The sequence below is a fragment of the Anastrepha ludens genome, chromosome X (genome assembly GCF_028408465.1).
Source record: "Anastrepha ludens isolate Willacy chromosome X, idAnaLude1.1, whole genome shotgun sequence".
NCBI classification, from domain to species: Eukaryota; Metazoa; Arthropoda; class Insecta; order Diptera; family Tephritidae; genus Anastrepha; species Anastrepha ludens.
This window is the reverse complement of record NC_071503.1, coordinates 1097526-1113945: the sequence shown is the minus strand read 5'-3', so window position 1 is coordinate 1113945 and position 16420 is coordinate 1097526. Positions and strand designations below refer to the sequence as shown.

General features: G+C 39.6%; 1 protein-coding gene across 1 annotated transcript; it reads left to right on the top strand.

Annotated features, from left to right (window-relative positions):
* The first annotated feature begins 3788 nt into the window (after positions 1 to 3788).
* On the top strand, positions 3789 to 5768 carry LOC128869375 (uncharacterized). Its single transcript, XM_054111917.1, has one exon. It carries the CDS (start codon positions 3789 to 3791, stop codon positions 5766 to 5768), a length of 1980 nt encoding a protein of 659 aa, XP_053967892.1.
* Positions 5769 to 16420: the final 10652 nt, after the last annotated feature.

Here is a 16420-nt window from a genome sequence, read left to right as displayed (position 1 = left end):
TATCGTGTTTGCACAACACAAGGGCTTTTGGACGAAAAACGATGCTACCCTTTCAAAAGGGTGTGCTAATGAGCAACAACTCGCTCAGAGACTTAAATAGATATATCTATGACCACTATGACATTCAATATATCCTGACCTACCGATTAAGCCAGGATATCATAGAGCATTTCTTTGGGTCAATGCGCGCGAAAGGTGGGCTTTTTGACAATCCGATCCCAATGCATTTCAAATATATGTTGCGGAAGCACTTACTAGGTAAGGGTGCTTTAAAAATACCTAAGTTATGAACGAAAGTACATTTATCATTATGTAATTAATTACAGCCCGGAACATCATAAGTTTTGCCGCTCGTGGTAACGTGGAATCAGATGAAACCGAGTGGCATCGCCTGACTGATACAGGTACATCAGTCGAGAGTCTTTCTGATGATGAGATGATATTGGAGGAATTCTCATTTTGCAGCGAGCTGGCATTTCCCAACGAGCTTCAACAGGAAGAAAAGTTGGATAGTCTCTACGAGGACGCAACTGATTACATTGCAGGCTTCATCATAAGAAAGCTGGGCTTGACAGAACCTATTTCTAATGAACCTACCTTCACTTGCGTTGATAAAGTGTCCAGAGGAGGCTTAACCAAGCCTAGCACCACTTGATTAAAAAAAAATTCGAACTAACATAAAAAAACGGCGCGATACGGGTCTTCTAATTTCGCCTCTATTTGCACCCGCTACTCTCAGAATGGACCTAATTTTTGCTAACCTGAATTTGTTCCACAGTGTAATTGAATCATTGATTGAGGGTTGCTTTTATTGTTTTGTTCCTAGCAGTCGATGTTGAGACCTTTGTGGGTGAGTCTCGTGCTCTTTTAATCACCTGTGCTTTTTTAGGGCAGCTGTACGAGTTTTCTGTATGTAGCGGCATTTTTTGCAGAGTAAGAACTTTTGTCTCACTTTTGGATTCTGTTCTCTCCCAAGGGGGAGGTTAAGTTCTCATATTTATTTTATACTAGCGGACCCGACAGACTTCGTTCTGTCAAATAGATTTTGAATGTGGCTGTTTATATTTCGACCTTAAGACGTTTTTACTCTGCCGACCCTCACACACCGCCCTATCATCATGGCGACGGTTCTGATCAGGAGAATTAAAGAAAAGTGTCAGTTTGGGTGACCTAAGTATCTTCGCTTCCACGAACTTTGGCCACCCTTTTGGGACCCACTAAAAACCCCGACTGGGATGTCTGCCAGAGGGCAGAGGGGAGCTTAAGGTTCAAACCTGATCGAAAAATAATCTAAAGTGATAGTGCGAACCTACGTTACTGTAGAGAAGCAAATGCATCCACAACGAGCCACTGTTTGGTGCGCTTTTTAGTCTGGCGGCATCATCGGGCCATTTTTTTTGTCACACTGCCAAAGTTACACTCGAACTTTTGGCTACCGTTTTTGAAAACTGAATAATCAGCCGAAATTCCGATATCAATTGGCCGCCTCGGAGCTGTGATTTAAGCCCGTTGGACTATTTTTTGTGGCGAGCCCTTAAGGAAAAATGTTACGCGAACCATCCAGAGACGATTGATGCTTTAAAACACGAAATCGAAGTTGCCATTCATGAAATTGGAGCCCAAACAATCGAAAATGTGCTCAAAAATTGGGTTGATCGAATGGCTTACTGTAAAGCCAGTCGTCCCAGTTATTTGAACGATATTATTTTTCATTCAAAAATGACAATGTTCAATCTTCATAATAAAAAAAAGTTTGAAAAAGTATTGATTAGTGTTTTTTTATAGCCGATTCAAAAAGCAAATTTTACATGGCCCACCCTATATTATTAACATACGGTTAATAACCGATATAATAAAGAATAATGAAATAAAACGTATATAAGTATTTTCAGTAATCGCTTCATTGTAAATCAAGTTGTCTAAAATACAACCCTGTTAATCTTTTCATCATTCATTTATTATATTGTTCATTTATTGTATTCATTCCTATATTCATTTTTTATTTTCTAACTGTTGAATAGTTAGCTGATGCCAGTGCCATAGATGACTAGATGTGAAACTCTTTTTCTCGTGAGAGCGCTGAAAAATGTGCATTTTTTATAACATTTTCCAATATTGCCATACCGGTAGAAACATGAATTGGGTATTTTGTTAAATAAAAATTGGAAATTTTTAGTTTCCACACCACCATTGAGGTTAGTATTTAGTGTGCGGTTGCCCAATAGTATATTACTCGTAAACACCTACATATGTTAAAAATAAGCACAATCCGTATGAAATATGTACATGAATAAACAAAAAAATTTAAAAATTTATATGCAAATGAAAATATTTAAAACTGAAATACAAAAGTAATTTAATAATAATAAAGTAATGAACGCGAAAAACTTCCCTCACCTACTCTTTTCAACCATAAAATATTTACATATATACAAATTTACAGAAACCAACACACAGTTTTCAATAAAATTACATTATGTTGCATAAGACTAATTAAAAGTAGAAGTCGAAAAGGATATAACGAGCTTTGGATTCTACAAACTCACTTCAATTCAAATTATTACATTTCAATTGAATTAATTTTAAGACAAATAATTATAAACATTTCAACACGTCATTTCTCCATTAAGCAAAAACGAACTGTTTTCGTCTGTTATTTTTGGCGCGTTTCTTCTGGCAGTCTGTCATTTCGCCTATCAGCTGTTCAAAATCCCATAATGTGTGAGTGCTGCCAAGTTTTGAAACGTCCTCATGGGCGCGCTCTCTCTCAAAATGAATAAGTTTCACATCTAGTTATCTATGGCCAGTGCAGTTATAACAATCAGATCCATAACTATACGAATATTTCGTCTTATACATTTAAACATTACATAAACAATGAAGTGCTTTAAATAAAGAATTTAAACACTAATCTATTTTATTTTAATTGGAGAGCAACATAAACATTTGGCATACCTTGCGGGGAATCTACGGCCTTTGGTGTAAAGCGGAGGTGAAAGGCAGTTTTCTCCGGTAAAGGCGAATTCACATCAAACTGCAAATATTAATCCAGGGTCACATCATTGTTAGTAAGCAAGATCATCAAACTGTTCAACCAAAAATATAGAAAGGTGGTTCATAAACATTAAAGCGCACGTGATGTGTTATTAACTAACCTAACCTTTGATATACAAGTACATACATGCCTGCATACGTACATTGCTCATAGTGAACCTGGTGACTTTCTAACTGTTTAAGAAACTCACCACATCTAATTTGCATACATCGGTACTCAAACTGCAATCTGATATATCAATTGAGAATGGAGAGAAAATACAAGCAGCTAATGTCAAATAAATTGGCAATTGCGAATTTTTCAACAAATACAAAGAAAACGGCGAAAAATAAACAGACAAAAGGATTTTTGCAAGCTCGAAAATTATTATTAGAACAGTATTGGACTAAATTCATAGAGATTTATCAACAAATAATTTGCGAATGGACCCAAGAACAACAAGCTGCTGCCGAAATTACAATAGCTGAGGACTACGAAATCGTCGAACGTACATATGCTGAGACAATGGGGGAGCTCAATACTATTTTGGAAACTTCAGAACCACCTCACGAAACGTTGACTGAAACATCATTTCAAGTACAACACGTTGCCCAAGCTCTGCCTCGTATCAAAGTGCCTTCGTTCGATGGAAATTTCCTCCAGTGGATTCCGTTTATGGATTTTTTTTAATTCTCTTGTTATAAGTAACACTGCGTTAACAAACACGCAGCGCTTACAGTACCTGAAAGATAGTATGACGGGCGAAGCTAAGAATGCACTAGATAACATTACAACGACTGGTGCTAATTTTAAGATCGCTTGGGATCTACTGAAAGCAAAATATGAAAATAAACGCCTTATAATTAATGCACATTTAACTGCTGTAACAAAGTATCCTTCTGCTCAGAAGGAATCTGCCTCCGCGCTGAGGAGTCTGCTTGACGGCGTAACATCATCGATACGGGCGTTACAACATCTTGGACGTCCCGTTGAGCAATGGGACGATTGGCTGATTTTTACTATCTTTCATAAATTGGATCCTATTACTCGAAAGGCATGGGAGCTTTCCCTTAAATCAAACGACAGCGATGCGACATTCAGGGAGCTAGAAGAGTTCCTTGCCAGCCGAACTCAGTCCCTAGAGATAGTCCAGAGCTTCACTGAAGATAAATCTCATCCCTCTAGTAAAAGGGTTAACAACTTGCACGGTGTGTCTGGATATCATACTACCTCAAACCGCTGCTCTAGCTGTTCCGGTAAACACTTCATTATGTTCTGTGGGGACTTTCTCAAATTGTCGCCTAATGAACGATGCCAATGTATACTGAAGCGTAAGTTATGCATTAATTGCCTCAGAAGCGGACATCAACAATCCTGTTGTACTTCTGCTCGACGGTGTTACACCTGTAATGCCAAACATCACCCAATGCTTCACGAATATTTTGCTTCAACCACGGCTAATAGCATCACGAATCCGGTGTCATCGCATCATGTAAGTCAATCAAATCATAAATTTTCGATTCCTCAAGTGATACTTGGTACAGCATTGGTTGAAGTGCGATCTGAATGTGGCCATGTCATTGTATTGCGGGCTTTACTCGACAGTGGTGCAGAGGCAACATTCATAAGCGAATATGCAGTGAACTCACTCTGCTTGCCTAAATCAAATGTTAAAGTGTCTATTAATGGTGCTAATGGTAGTAGAGTCGCAACTGCCAAAGGACTAGTTACTTTCACACTACATTCGCTCAAGAGTGAGTTCAACATGCCATGCACGGCCCTAGTGCTACCTCGAATAGGCAACATCACTCCAACATTGAGTATCTCAGACAATGAACTTCTGCATTTTAAGGATCTAGATCTAGCAGATCCTAAGCTTTCTATTCCTAAATCCATGGACATAATTCTCAACGCCGAAAATTACGCCGCTGTGTTACTAAGCGGTATACGTCGCAGATGTCATAACAATCTGGTCGCTCAAAACACACAGCTGGGTTGGGTAGTCTTCGGAGGATGCCAGGATCATGCTCTAGTCACCCCGAAGAACTCCGTCGAGTGTCACAACGCTCAAATTGATCTCGATCGAACTCTTCGTCGTTTCTGGGAATTAGAGGAGCTAAATTCGGCGACTAGCCTTACTGAAGAGGAGCGTTTCGTCGAAGAGTATTTTCAAAACACAACATGTCGACCGAAGGATGGGCGTTACATAGTACGCCTGCCTATTAAACGTGACCTATCTCGCCTATCTCGAGATGCATATATGCGAACTATGTATACAGATTTTATGTATGAGTATTTGTCGCTGAAGCATATGCAACTCATCACTGGTAACATAAACTGCTTATCACCTGTTTGTTATCTGTCACACCATGAGGTTTTGAAGGCTTCGAGTACAACAACGAAACTACGCGTCGTATTCAATACTTCGAAGAAATGCAGCTCGGGTAAATCGCTAAATGATTGTTTATATCCCGGTCCTAAGTTGCAGAACGACCTAACAGCGGTTGTGATGAGCTGGCGTCGATATCAGGTCGCTCTCACAGGCGATATCACTAAGATGTATCGGCAAATCTTGGTTGATGAACGAGATGCAGATCTGCAGCGTATCGTATGGAGTCCAACGAAGCATGAGCATCCATCGCATTATCGATTAAATACCGTTACGTATGGGACCAGCTGTGCGCCTTACCTCGCGATCAAAGTGCTGCACACTTTGGCATCAGACGAAAAATGAAATGTCCCAGAAGCCACTCAGATACTACTCCATGAATTCTACGTTGATGCTGTTTTGACAGGTGCTGACAACGTTGCCGATGCGTGCAGACGCCGAAGCGAGCTGCAGACTTTACTTCAAGCAGGAGGGTTCACGCAGCAAACAATTAACCCAACTCATCTCGAATTTAAAACGTCACATGAATTTCAAATGGACGAGCAGTCCAATACATTGGGTCTAGAAGGACCCCCAAATCAGATTGTCTGACTTTTACGTTAAAGCTCGATTATACTATTACTACCTTCACGAAATGTCAATTATTATCTGATATTGCTAATCTATTTGATCCACTAGGGTTTTTAGCTCCTATTATTATCCGAGGCAAGATCTTTATGCAGAAGCTTTGGCTTGCCGGATTAGACTGGAATGACACTCTACCTGACGACCTTAACTTAAGTTGGTGCCTCTGATACAAATTGCTCGTTGGGCAAATATATCAAATACAGCATATTCATATGAGCTACACGCATTCGCAGATGCATCCATACATGCTTATGCGGCGGTGGTTTACTTAAACGTCGTTTCCCATACATCGGTGAATATTTACCTAATTATATCCAAAACAAGAGTTGCGCCCTTGAAGATGGTTACAATACCACGACTAGAATTGTGTGCAGCTGTCTTAGCTGCACAATTGTGTGATAAGGTACGGGCTACGTTAAACTTACATCCTATATCTACCTATTGTTGGTCCGATTTCACCACAACCCTATGGTGGATACGATGTGAATCTGGGACGCTAAAAGAGTTTGTCTCTAATCGAGATATGTTCGAACGTCAGATAACCCTGCTGACTGCGCTTCACGTGGAGTGAGCATGCAACAACTCATGAGCCATCAACTATGGTGGCGTGGACCTGAATGGCTGCTACGTTCCGAAGCAAGCTGGCCTCAATCAGCTCTTAAGAATCCAGATACAATTATAGAGCGCAAGTCGGTACAAAATGCGATAGCGCAAATTACTCAATTCGACTGGTTTATCTTAGAACAATACTCATCGTTAGACAAGCTACTGTCTGTTACGGCCTGGTGTCTACGATTTTCGTTGGCTGTTCGTGGCAAGCAGCATGAATCATCGCCAATGTGCTTATGGCCGGAGCGAGTATCTGCGTTAATTTTCTGGGTAAAATATGTTCAAAACATTGTCTTTAAAAAAGATTTATTGGCTATTACGAAGTATAGCGCTGTCAACAAAAGTAGCATGATCTATAAGCTAAACCCTATACTCGATTCCGAGGGTATTTTAAGGATCGGTGGACGCCTGACAAAGGCAAACATTCCATTTTCCGAACAATATCTTGCTATTCTTCCTAAGGAGAACCATCTTACCATTTTGATCATCAGACAGGCACATCAACGAACATTGCACGGTGGTACGCAAGCTACACTTCACTATATTCGTCGACAATTTTGGGTAATTGATGGCCGAATATCAGTCAAGAGAACTATTAAACATTGCATGCAATGTTTTCGATACGTATGTGTCCCTCAGACTCAAATCATGGGTGACTTACCTGCAGGACGCTGCAATGTCTCACTTCCATTCATGCACACTGGCGTAGACTTTGCGGGCCCTTTTAACGTAATAACAACAAAAGGTCGAGGCCACACCAGTTACAAAGGATATGTGGCACTTTTTGTTTGTTTTGCTACACGAGCAATCCATCTAGAACTCGTCAGTGATTTGACTACTGAAACTTTTTTAGCAGCGCTGAATCGATTTGTATCGGTACAAGGACTATGTTCCGATATCTACAGCGACCAAGGAACCACGTTTGTTGGAGCGGATGCTTTGATGCAGCAGGAGGTGCGTGCGTTCAAAATGCAGTTGCAAGCAGCCGTCACTTATAGTTCAAAAGTTGGCATAACTTGGCATTTTATACCCCCTGGAGCACCAAACTTTGGTGGTTTATGAGAGGCCGGCGTTAAGAGCATAAAGCATCACTTTAAACGTGTAATTAATCTCACTCCGTTAACCGTGTTTGAACTCACGACCAATGGCAGCGATAAGTGATGACCCTCAAGATCTAATGGCATTGACTCCTGGTCATTTTCTGGTTGGACGAGCATTAACGGCGATCCCTGAACAGAACATTCTCGATGAAAAACTCTGATTTCTAAAACGGTCGAAATTACTGAAGCAGGTCCAACAAGATTTCTGGCGAAGATGGTCCAATGAATATTTGCAACAGCTACAGGCTCGATGCAAATGGCGTACTTCTCAGTCAAATGTGAAAATTGGACAGCTCATATTGATTCGTGATGAGCAATTGCCTCCGAAGCATTGGGCATTAGGTCGTGTAGTTGAAACACATGCTGGTGCAGACGGAGCTGTTCGAGTAGTTACAATTAAAACACAAAGCACAAACCTTAAGAGGCCTATTACCAAAATCTCTGTATTACCCATTGATGAACAGGCAAGTGTCGACATGAGCATGGAGGACAGTTCTGCCCAAGTATCTACGCTTCAGACGGTGGGCGGTAAAGAAAAATAATTTCGTCGTATGGTCGACGAGGTGGGCGGAATGTCTAAAATACAACCCTGTTAATCTTTTCATCATTCATTTATTATATTGTTCATTTATTGTATTCATTCCTTTATTCATTTTTTATTTTCTAACAGTTGTATAGTTAGCTGATGCCAGTGCAGTTATAACAATCAGATCCATAATTATACGAATATTTCGTCTTATACATTTAAACATTACATAAACAATGAAGTGCTTTAAATAAAGAAATGAAACACTAATATGTTTTCTTTTAATTGGAGAGCAACATAAACACAAGTGAATCATAATTATTAACAAACATCTGTTTTATTTTTATTGTAGTGCTGTCCAACACGGGAACCGGCAACATACAATTGACCATGTGAGAAACATGGGTTTTCTATATTAATATCACAAACAACTAATGATTGCCCCTGGGACTAATTTAAGCTTTTAAGCAAGCCGCACTGGAAACTGTAGTCGTTTAAATCCAAATGGTACATCAGTCGGAATCAGTAGGATGCGTGGTATCAAAACGTCTTCTCCTTTATATTTTCCTTTCAGTTCAGTTCTTTCTATCACGTTGTTCAATAATTTTTTTAAAACAACAACATTATAACTACCAATCCAACCTTGAATTGAAAATTGTGAGGTGGTAATCCTGGTAAATCCAGCGGGTTTAAAAATTCAAGCGGAAGGTTGACGACATCATCTTGGTTTGTAGCCGAATCAACTGATTTATTTATCCTCAAATCGCATGTAATTTGTTCTTGAATTTTGAAATTTAATTCATTTACATCTATGTTTTTTGCAGCCAATATAGCCCTTTCAGAAAAGTTAATGCAACAAGTCAAAGTGTCTGTAGAAATTCCCCATTACCAATGTCAATGAGTTGTTTAGAGAATATGTCTCCAGATTGGTCTTTTTGAAACTCGACACGTATATTCTTGCTTAAGCGTAATACCTTGACATGTTTCCACAAATTGGAGGGCTTTAAACATGAATTGAGTTCATCAGCTGGCGGTGATCGTGGAATCGCTGGCAATGTTTGACGAAAGTCTCCTACACCACCAAATAGGTTATGATTGCTCCGTAGATCTTGTAAGGTTCTATCTAAAGCCTCCAAAGATTTTTTATATGCCATCGTGCATTCATCCCAAAGAATCAATTCCCATTGCTGCAAAACCTTTGCCATTGCAGAGTTCTTCGAAATGTTGCAGGTTGTAGTTTCGTTCCTTTGAATTTTTAATGGCAATTTTAGTGCTGAATGGGCTGTTCGACCACCTTCAAGCAAAGTTGCTGCGATTCCCGACGAAGCGAGTGCAAGTGCAATTTTATTTTGTGAGCGAATTGTTCCTAATATCAATGAAAGTTTTTCCTATACTACCAGGTGCATCTAAGAAGTAAGTCCCTCCTGTTTTATCATTTGTTACTTTCATAAGTGTATCAAATACATACTTCTGTTGTTCATTCAATAGTGGAAGATTTGTTTGAATTAATTCTTTCAAAGTGTTGTGATCATAAAGTTTTTCTCGGTGCAACTCTTGGTTAAAAGCATCATGCATTGGACGATTGAGAGCGGCCAGGCCTGATTGAAGTAATAGTTTGATTGACATAATCAAGCATACGAAATCAATGTTTCATTGTAAATAAATTTCTTCGCTTCTTTGTATACCTATGTGGATTTCCCCTTCTAATCCGTATTTGATACCAAATATCATCACACATAATATATTATCTTTGTACTTGATCCACAAATCATTTGGGTTTGATGGGAAGCATATAGATATGATTAATGAAAACGATGTTCATATTTGATGAGCTTGTGATGATATTACAGCAACATTGAGAGTTTGATCCCTATGAGCGTCATTTTCTAGCAATTGCAAACGTTGGCAGGCTTCTCTGTATGATCTACACAAATCACCATCAACAGTTCGTAAATGTTGGAATGATGTTGGTCCACGTACATTGACTAATAGCAGTCGTAAAAAAAAACATTCATCATTGGTTGGATGTACTGAATAAGTTCGACCACTCACATCGATGGAATATACATCTGGGTATCCTGGAACTGGTTTTCCTTGTTTCCGTCGTATAAATCTCCTTGAGGATTGATTCCAAGTATAATATTTTGTCATATCAGAATTGAACAATGTATGAGCAAAAGCATCGTTTTGGCATATCTCAAAAAAATGGTTAATGTAGTAGATGGTGGCTGAGCAGCTCTTTGTACTGCGTTCTGTGCTGTAAAATATATTCTTTGTCCAAATTCTAAATGCACAGCTAAATTAACAACAGTAGGATGTCTTGCATGAATAGGAAAAGAAAATATTCGCCAAACTGCTTCATTACTACTAACATAGCGACCCATTTGGCATTGGGTAACTTTATCATGGGAATTCTCTGCATTAATACCACTCTCACTCCTTTGGTTACATATTTGCAAATATATTTAAGAGATTTCACTGAATGGCAAGATACAACGTGCGTCATATGAGCGGTGTGTTTCCTTTATACAATACGTTGTAGTTGATCATTTTGACGATGTAAGCCAATATCACGGGATTCCAAATTTTCACCAACTACAACGATGGCAAATTCATCAATAGTTGGTGCATTAAAACGTCTTGCGCGTTGGCCAACAGGTGTTTTATCAGCTCTGATTACAATTTTGTGATTATCAGATGGCATCAGATCCAGTGAAGTTGTAAGCAACATAACTAATTGATTGTGCTCATGAAATAAAGCTTGTAATTGTTCTACAAAAGACCTCTTTAGTGAATTATTATTCGAAGAACGCATATCAATTTCTTGGGGTGAATTGTCATGAAATAAATTTGCAGGAGTTTGTAATTGCTATCTGACACTGGTAACAGTGAACCTGCTCTATGATATATTTGGCCTTGTATCTGTAAATTAAAAAAAAAGATTTGACCAAATATAAATAATATTTGTTCCTAAAGAATACATCTGTCTCCTAATTTGAATTACTAAATAATAATTGACATGATTAGGTATGTCAATATGTAATAATTAGTTGTAGCTAATATCCATCATCAGATAATTATATTGTGTTTCAAAATAATAAAAGTGTTGCTAATACTGAATCACCAAATAATATTATGACTAAGTAATATATTTTTTGGGGATTAGGGAACTGAAGGTTAATGATACATCTTTACTTAGTTGACAGGAAATTTTGTTGGCATTTCGTATTTAGTTAACAGGAAAGTTGGCATGAAATTTTCCCGAACTATGTTTGTTGCCCCAAATGACGTCATTTGAAATCAATTGTTATATTGTTGGATATTTGACAAAAAGTGTAACGAATCTGGTCCTATTCCTGAGTACAATGAGTACAATGGCTCTGGTGGCGGATACCATGGTATCAATTTCACTTTCCCATCTGCGCAACACAATCCATTGGCTTCATTTTTGTATTTCAATGCCTAACAATGAGAGCAAACCAACTTCATAGATCCAATAGTGACACATTGGTAGTTACTGTAGTCAATTGACAAATCGTAATTGTGAGCAGCTCGATTCAAACTTTTTTTTTGTTATTTATTTTAAATTACAATCTCTTAAATTTAAACAATAAGTAATTATTTTTAAAGTAGTATTGGAATTCTTTGTTCTCTAACCAATGCTAGATAAACATTCAATTTTGCTTCAGATTATACTACATTATATTATTTTGTAAGTGTTATAATTATTATTATTAATTTTTTTTTCTTTATTGTTTTGTTAAATTGTGAGTTCAGTTGGAGTTAATCGTTTTAATCTTCGTTTTCCCGTTTTCTCCGATTGTGGTAGTTTGCGCATGTGTTCATTTTGATGATTTGTTAGTCGTTGTATATGCTTGATGCTGTATTTTCTAATTGTGTCATCTATTGTGTCGATATTGAGGTCGCTGTGGATTACGTCGTTTGGTATATACCAGCCTGCTTTCGTTATTGTTCGAAGTATTTTAGATTGGGTCCTTTGAATTATTTTGATATTAAATTTTTTTGCTGTGCCCCAGATTTCTATCCCATATTTCCAAATGGAGGAGATTACAGATTTATATATCACTACTTTGTTGTTAAGGCTTAGTTTTGAATTTTTAGCCAACAGCCAGTATAGTTGTCTGAACTTGGTTTTGATTTCATTTCGCTTGTTTTCTATATGTCGTTTCCAATTTAGTTTTCCATCTATAGTTATGCCAAGGCCCTTTGCACTAGGGTGGATTTTTATTTCATTGCTTTTTATTGTTAGTTTGTGTTTCTTAGGCTTTCTATTTGTATAGTAATTTGTACCGTTTTATCTTTGTTGACCTATATTCCCCATTTACAGGATACAGTGTCATTTATTGTTTATTGAAAAATGTGAGTAGCTTTTTTTCTATTTTGTCTGATGCCATTAAAACCGTATCATCCGCGAATGGGGCTATCATGCAATTTTTTGTTGTTGGGATCGGTATATCTGCTGTAAATATCAGGTACAATAGAGGGCCTAGGACACTAGTCAAGATATAAAACAAGCAAAATTAATTATTAAAGATAATAAACGCTTTTTAACGCGGTGTGTTTGACAGATGCAACGACGTGAAAACTGATGAATATTGCGAGGCCAATCATATCTATAGCTCTTACATTTTTTGACTTTTCAATTTGGTCGGGTTCTCGATATTATCACTTTTATGTGAACGCATTAGATCCTCCAACGCGAACATGCACATACACGAACGCGTACACACATACATTCCTCCATATTCACGGAGGTCCACGCTCCTTAGGGATCGGACTGCTAAGCTGGGCTCTAAGCTACCGTGGGGGTCGGCAGGTTGCGGATAGCCGGAAAGCCTGTAGTAGCAAGCCAGTTGCGAAATAAGTTTAAACGAATAAGCAATCCCCGACAATTGAGCGATCAGGAGCGGAGGATGCGGTATAAAAGCCTGCATAAATCTGATGAAGTTCTTGTGACAGTGGCGAGAAGACACCGCCTCTTAGATATAGGTGTCCACCTCATCATGTGTAGACATTATGAGTAATACAAAAAACCAGGCGCGACGGCTCCACAATGGACGGCTTCCTGGTCAGCGTCTGTTCACCATGTTAGGTGCGGCTGTCAAACCATCAACAATGACATTAAGACTGAGCCCAGTAAGGTCGTAATTATGGCGTACTGGAAAATGATTGGACATAAAACTTTGAGCTGACGACTGCACTATTCTGTTTGACTAGTATGCAGAGTGGTATCCAGCAGAAACGGCATTCAGGCCAATGGTGCAGTTGCCCCCGCCCCGTTAAAATGATGGCAAATCTCTAGGAACGCTCCATATTCCGTCGCCATTAAGTGTCGGCGTAAGTCTAGATGTAATATTCCTAGTTAACACTGATTCGGCTCTGAACTTAAGCTCCTATAAGGAGCCTTTGTCAACCCTAGCATGGCCTCCCTGCATGCAAAGACAACCATGGAATCGTCAATGGTGACTACGCATCGGAATATGGATAACGACTTAGAAGTTGGGGCCCATACAAAATGAATAGAAACAATACAAAACTACAAACGACAGAAGAGGCTGAAGTATCTGCAAAAATCACAACAGCTATTGTAGATGGCAATAATGGCTGCGGGGACTTCCTTAAAAACCCTTTCCAAAGGAGTTCAAGGCTGACGCACTCGCCACCAGACACAGGAAGGACTAGATCGGCGTCACCGTGTATGCAGCACTTCGGTTTCGTAAAGGCGATGACGGCTGAAGAAATTCACCAAGCAATCGGCGATAAAGTCAAGGAGTTACCGGAAATGATGGAGCTTCCGAAGCGAAACATCAATCAGCCAATGAGGGATCTGATAGCGGGTATAACGGATCTCCATAAAAAACTAGGAAGATCTGTCTTTACCCCGATGAACCAGGCACCAAGAGGGACGAATGAGGCGAAACCTGTCACTCAAGACAAAGGGACGCCAACATCACCTCTGATCAAGCGCACAACGGATTGCCCGCCGCCGCAAGCTTAGCCAAAAGAAGCAAAACTAGCCGGGTTGAAGTCTTGAGGAATACGCCGGTTACAACGAATGAGCAAACAAGCACAGAAAAACGGCAATTGGTTAAATCGAAGAAGAACCAAAAGGGGTCTACGCAGAATACTCTAAAGCGAGACGATAAGAAGACGGAAAATAGCGACGCCAAAAACAATCGAAGACGGAGAAGACTACCACGTAAGGACGCTATCGTAGTCAAAAGCGCTGGTAGCATCTCATATGCCGAAATCCTGAAGCGCGTTAAGACAGAGCCAAGTCTTAAGGAGCTTAGCAATAATATACAAGGAGTCAACAAAACAGCCAAAGGAGAGTTACTGCTGCTGCTGGAAAAATCGTCAGACCCAAATACCTCGAAGGTTCATGAAGTTGTTAAGGCGGCCCTAGGGGAAACTGAAGATGTCAGGGCGCTTACGGAGCTGAGGCAGGTGGAAATTCGTGACCTTGATGAAATCACAACAAAGGAAAAAGTCCATGAGGCGGTAACAAAACAATTCCAAGAGCTAGAGGTATCTATCTCAGCCATCCTGGGTCTGCGAAAAGCTTATGGAGGAACACAAACGGCGACGCTAAAGGTAACACCGGAAATCGCTACCAAACTGGTGGAAGCTAAGAAAATCCGTATAGGCCTCGTAATTTGTCGCATACGGGAGAAGATCGAGTAAAAAGATGCTTTAAATGCATGGAATATGGGCATGTGGCAGTAAACTGTAAAAGCACAGCTGACCTTACAAACACCTGCTTCAAATGTGGCAATAAGGACCACCAGGCCAAAAACTGCACACAAACAGCAAGCTGTATAATGTGCAAGAAGGAAAAGGCAAGTGCTACAGCACATGCGATGACCAGCAGCAAGTGCCCTCAATATCTGAGAGCTCTTAAAGAAATCCGACAGAAATGAAGATCTTGCAACTTAATCTCAACCACTGCGAAAGCGCTCAGGACCTTCTCGAGCAGACTATACGGGAACAGAAAATAGATGTTGCTATACTTAGTGAGCCCTATAGACACAAAAAAGGCAACGGCTGGGCCTCTGACACAACAGGCAAATCAGCGATCTGGAACTGTGGAACAAATAGATCCCAACTGATAGATGAACTTCTCCACCAACTGAATAACCTAGGATTTCACACTCAGGGTTACGCTGATGACCTAGTAGTTTATGTATTAGGCTGGCATGAGGAAACCATTTTGGATCGCATGCAGCAAGCCCTTACAATAATAAACAAATGGTGCGCGGAAAAAGGGCTCTCCATCAACCCATCCAAAACAACACTAGTACACTAAATCTCAAATGTCCGACCCTTAATGGAACAACACTTCAACTCTCGACAGAAGCGAACTATCTTGGCGTCAGTCTTCACAAAACGCTTACGTGGAACTCCCATATTGAGAGAGTTACTTCAAAAGCCACAAGGGCATTCTTTGCCTGTACAAGACTTTTTGGTAAGACATGGGGACTAAACCCTAGAATGACCTTCTGGACATTCACCACAGTTGTGAAACCCATAGTCACTTATGCATCCTTAACATGGTGGCCCAAGGTCAAGCAAAGAAAGGCAGCAAACGAATTAAGAAAACTGCATCGTCTGGTATGTGTTGGTATTACAGGCGCTATGAAAACATGTCCCACGGATGCATTGGACGTGCTCCTGAACATACCACCGCTTCCAATTCTAATTGAAAGGGAAGCTCGCTCGAGTGCCTTAAGAATAAAAGGTATATCTGAACTTAAAAGTGGGGATATGAAAGGACATTTAAAGATCTTGGAAGATTTCCCACATAGTCCCATTCTTCATAGGGATGATATACTATCACCCAAACCAATACTCTTCGGGAACTTCCAAGTTATATTTAATGAACGAACAGACTGGAGAACTAACTCTATCACTTTCAAACCTGGCTCCCAGCTATGGCTTACTGATGGGTCCAAATTGGAAAATGGTAGAACAGGGGCAGGAATCAATGGGCCCAAATTCAAAAAATCGATTCCGATGGGATTCTACCTAACAATATTCCAGGCAGAAATACATGCCATTGAAATATGTGTGAGAGAATGCCTTAGCAGGAAAATAAGAGGTACTCACATCTACAT

Bases quoted from the DNA above. Each gene is read 5' to 3' on its own strand.
- LOC128869375 (XM_054111917.1), top strand. From the start codon at position 3,789: ATGACGGGCGAAGCTAAGAATGCACTAGATAACATTACAACGACTGGT.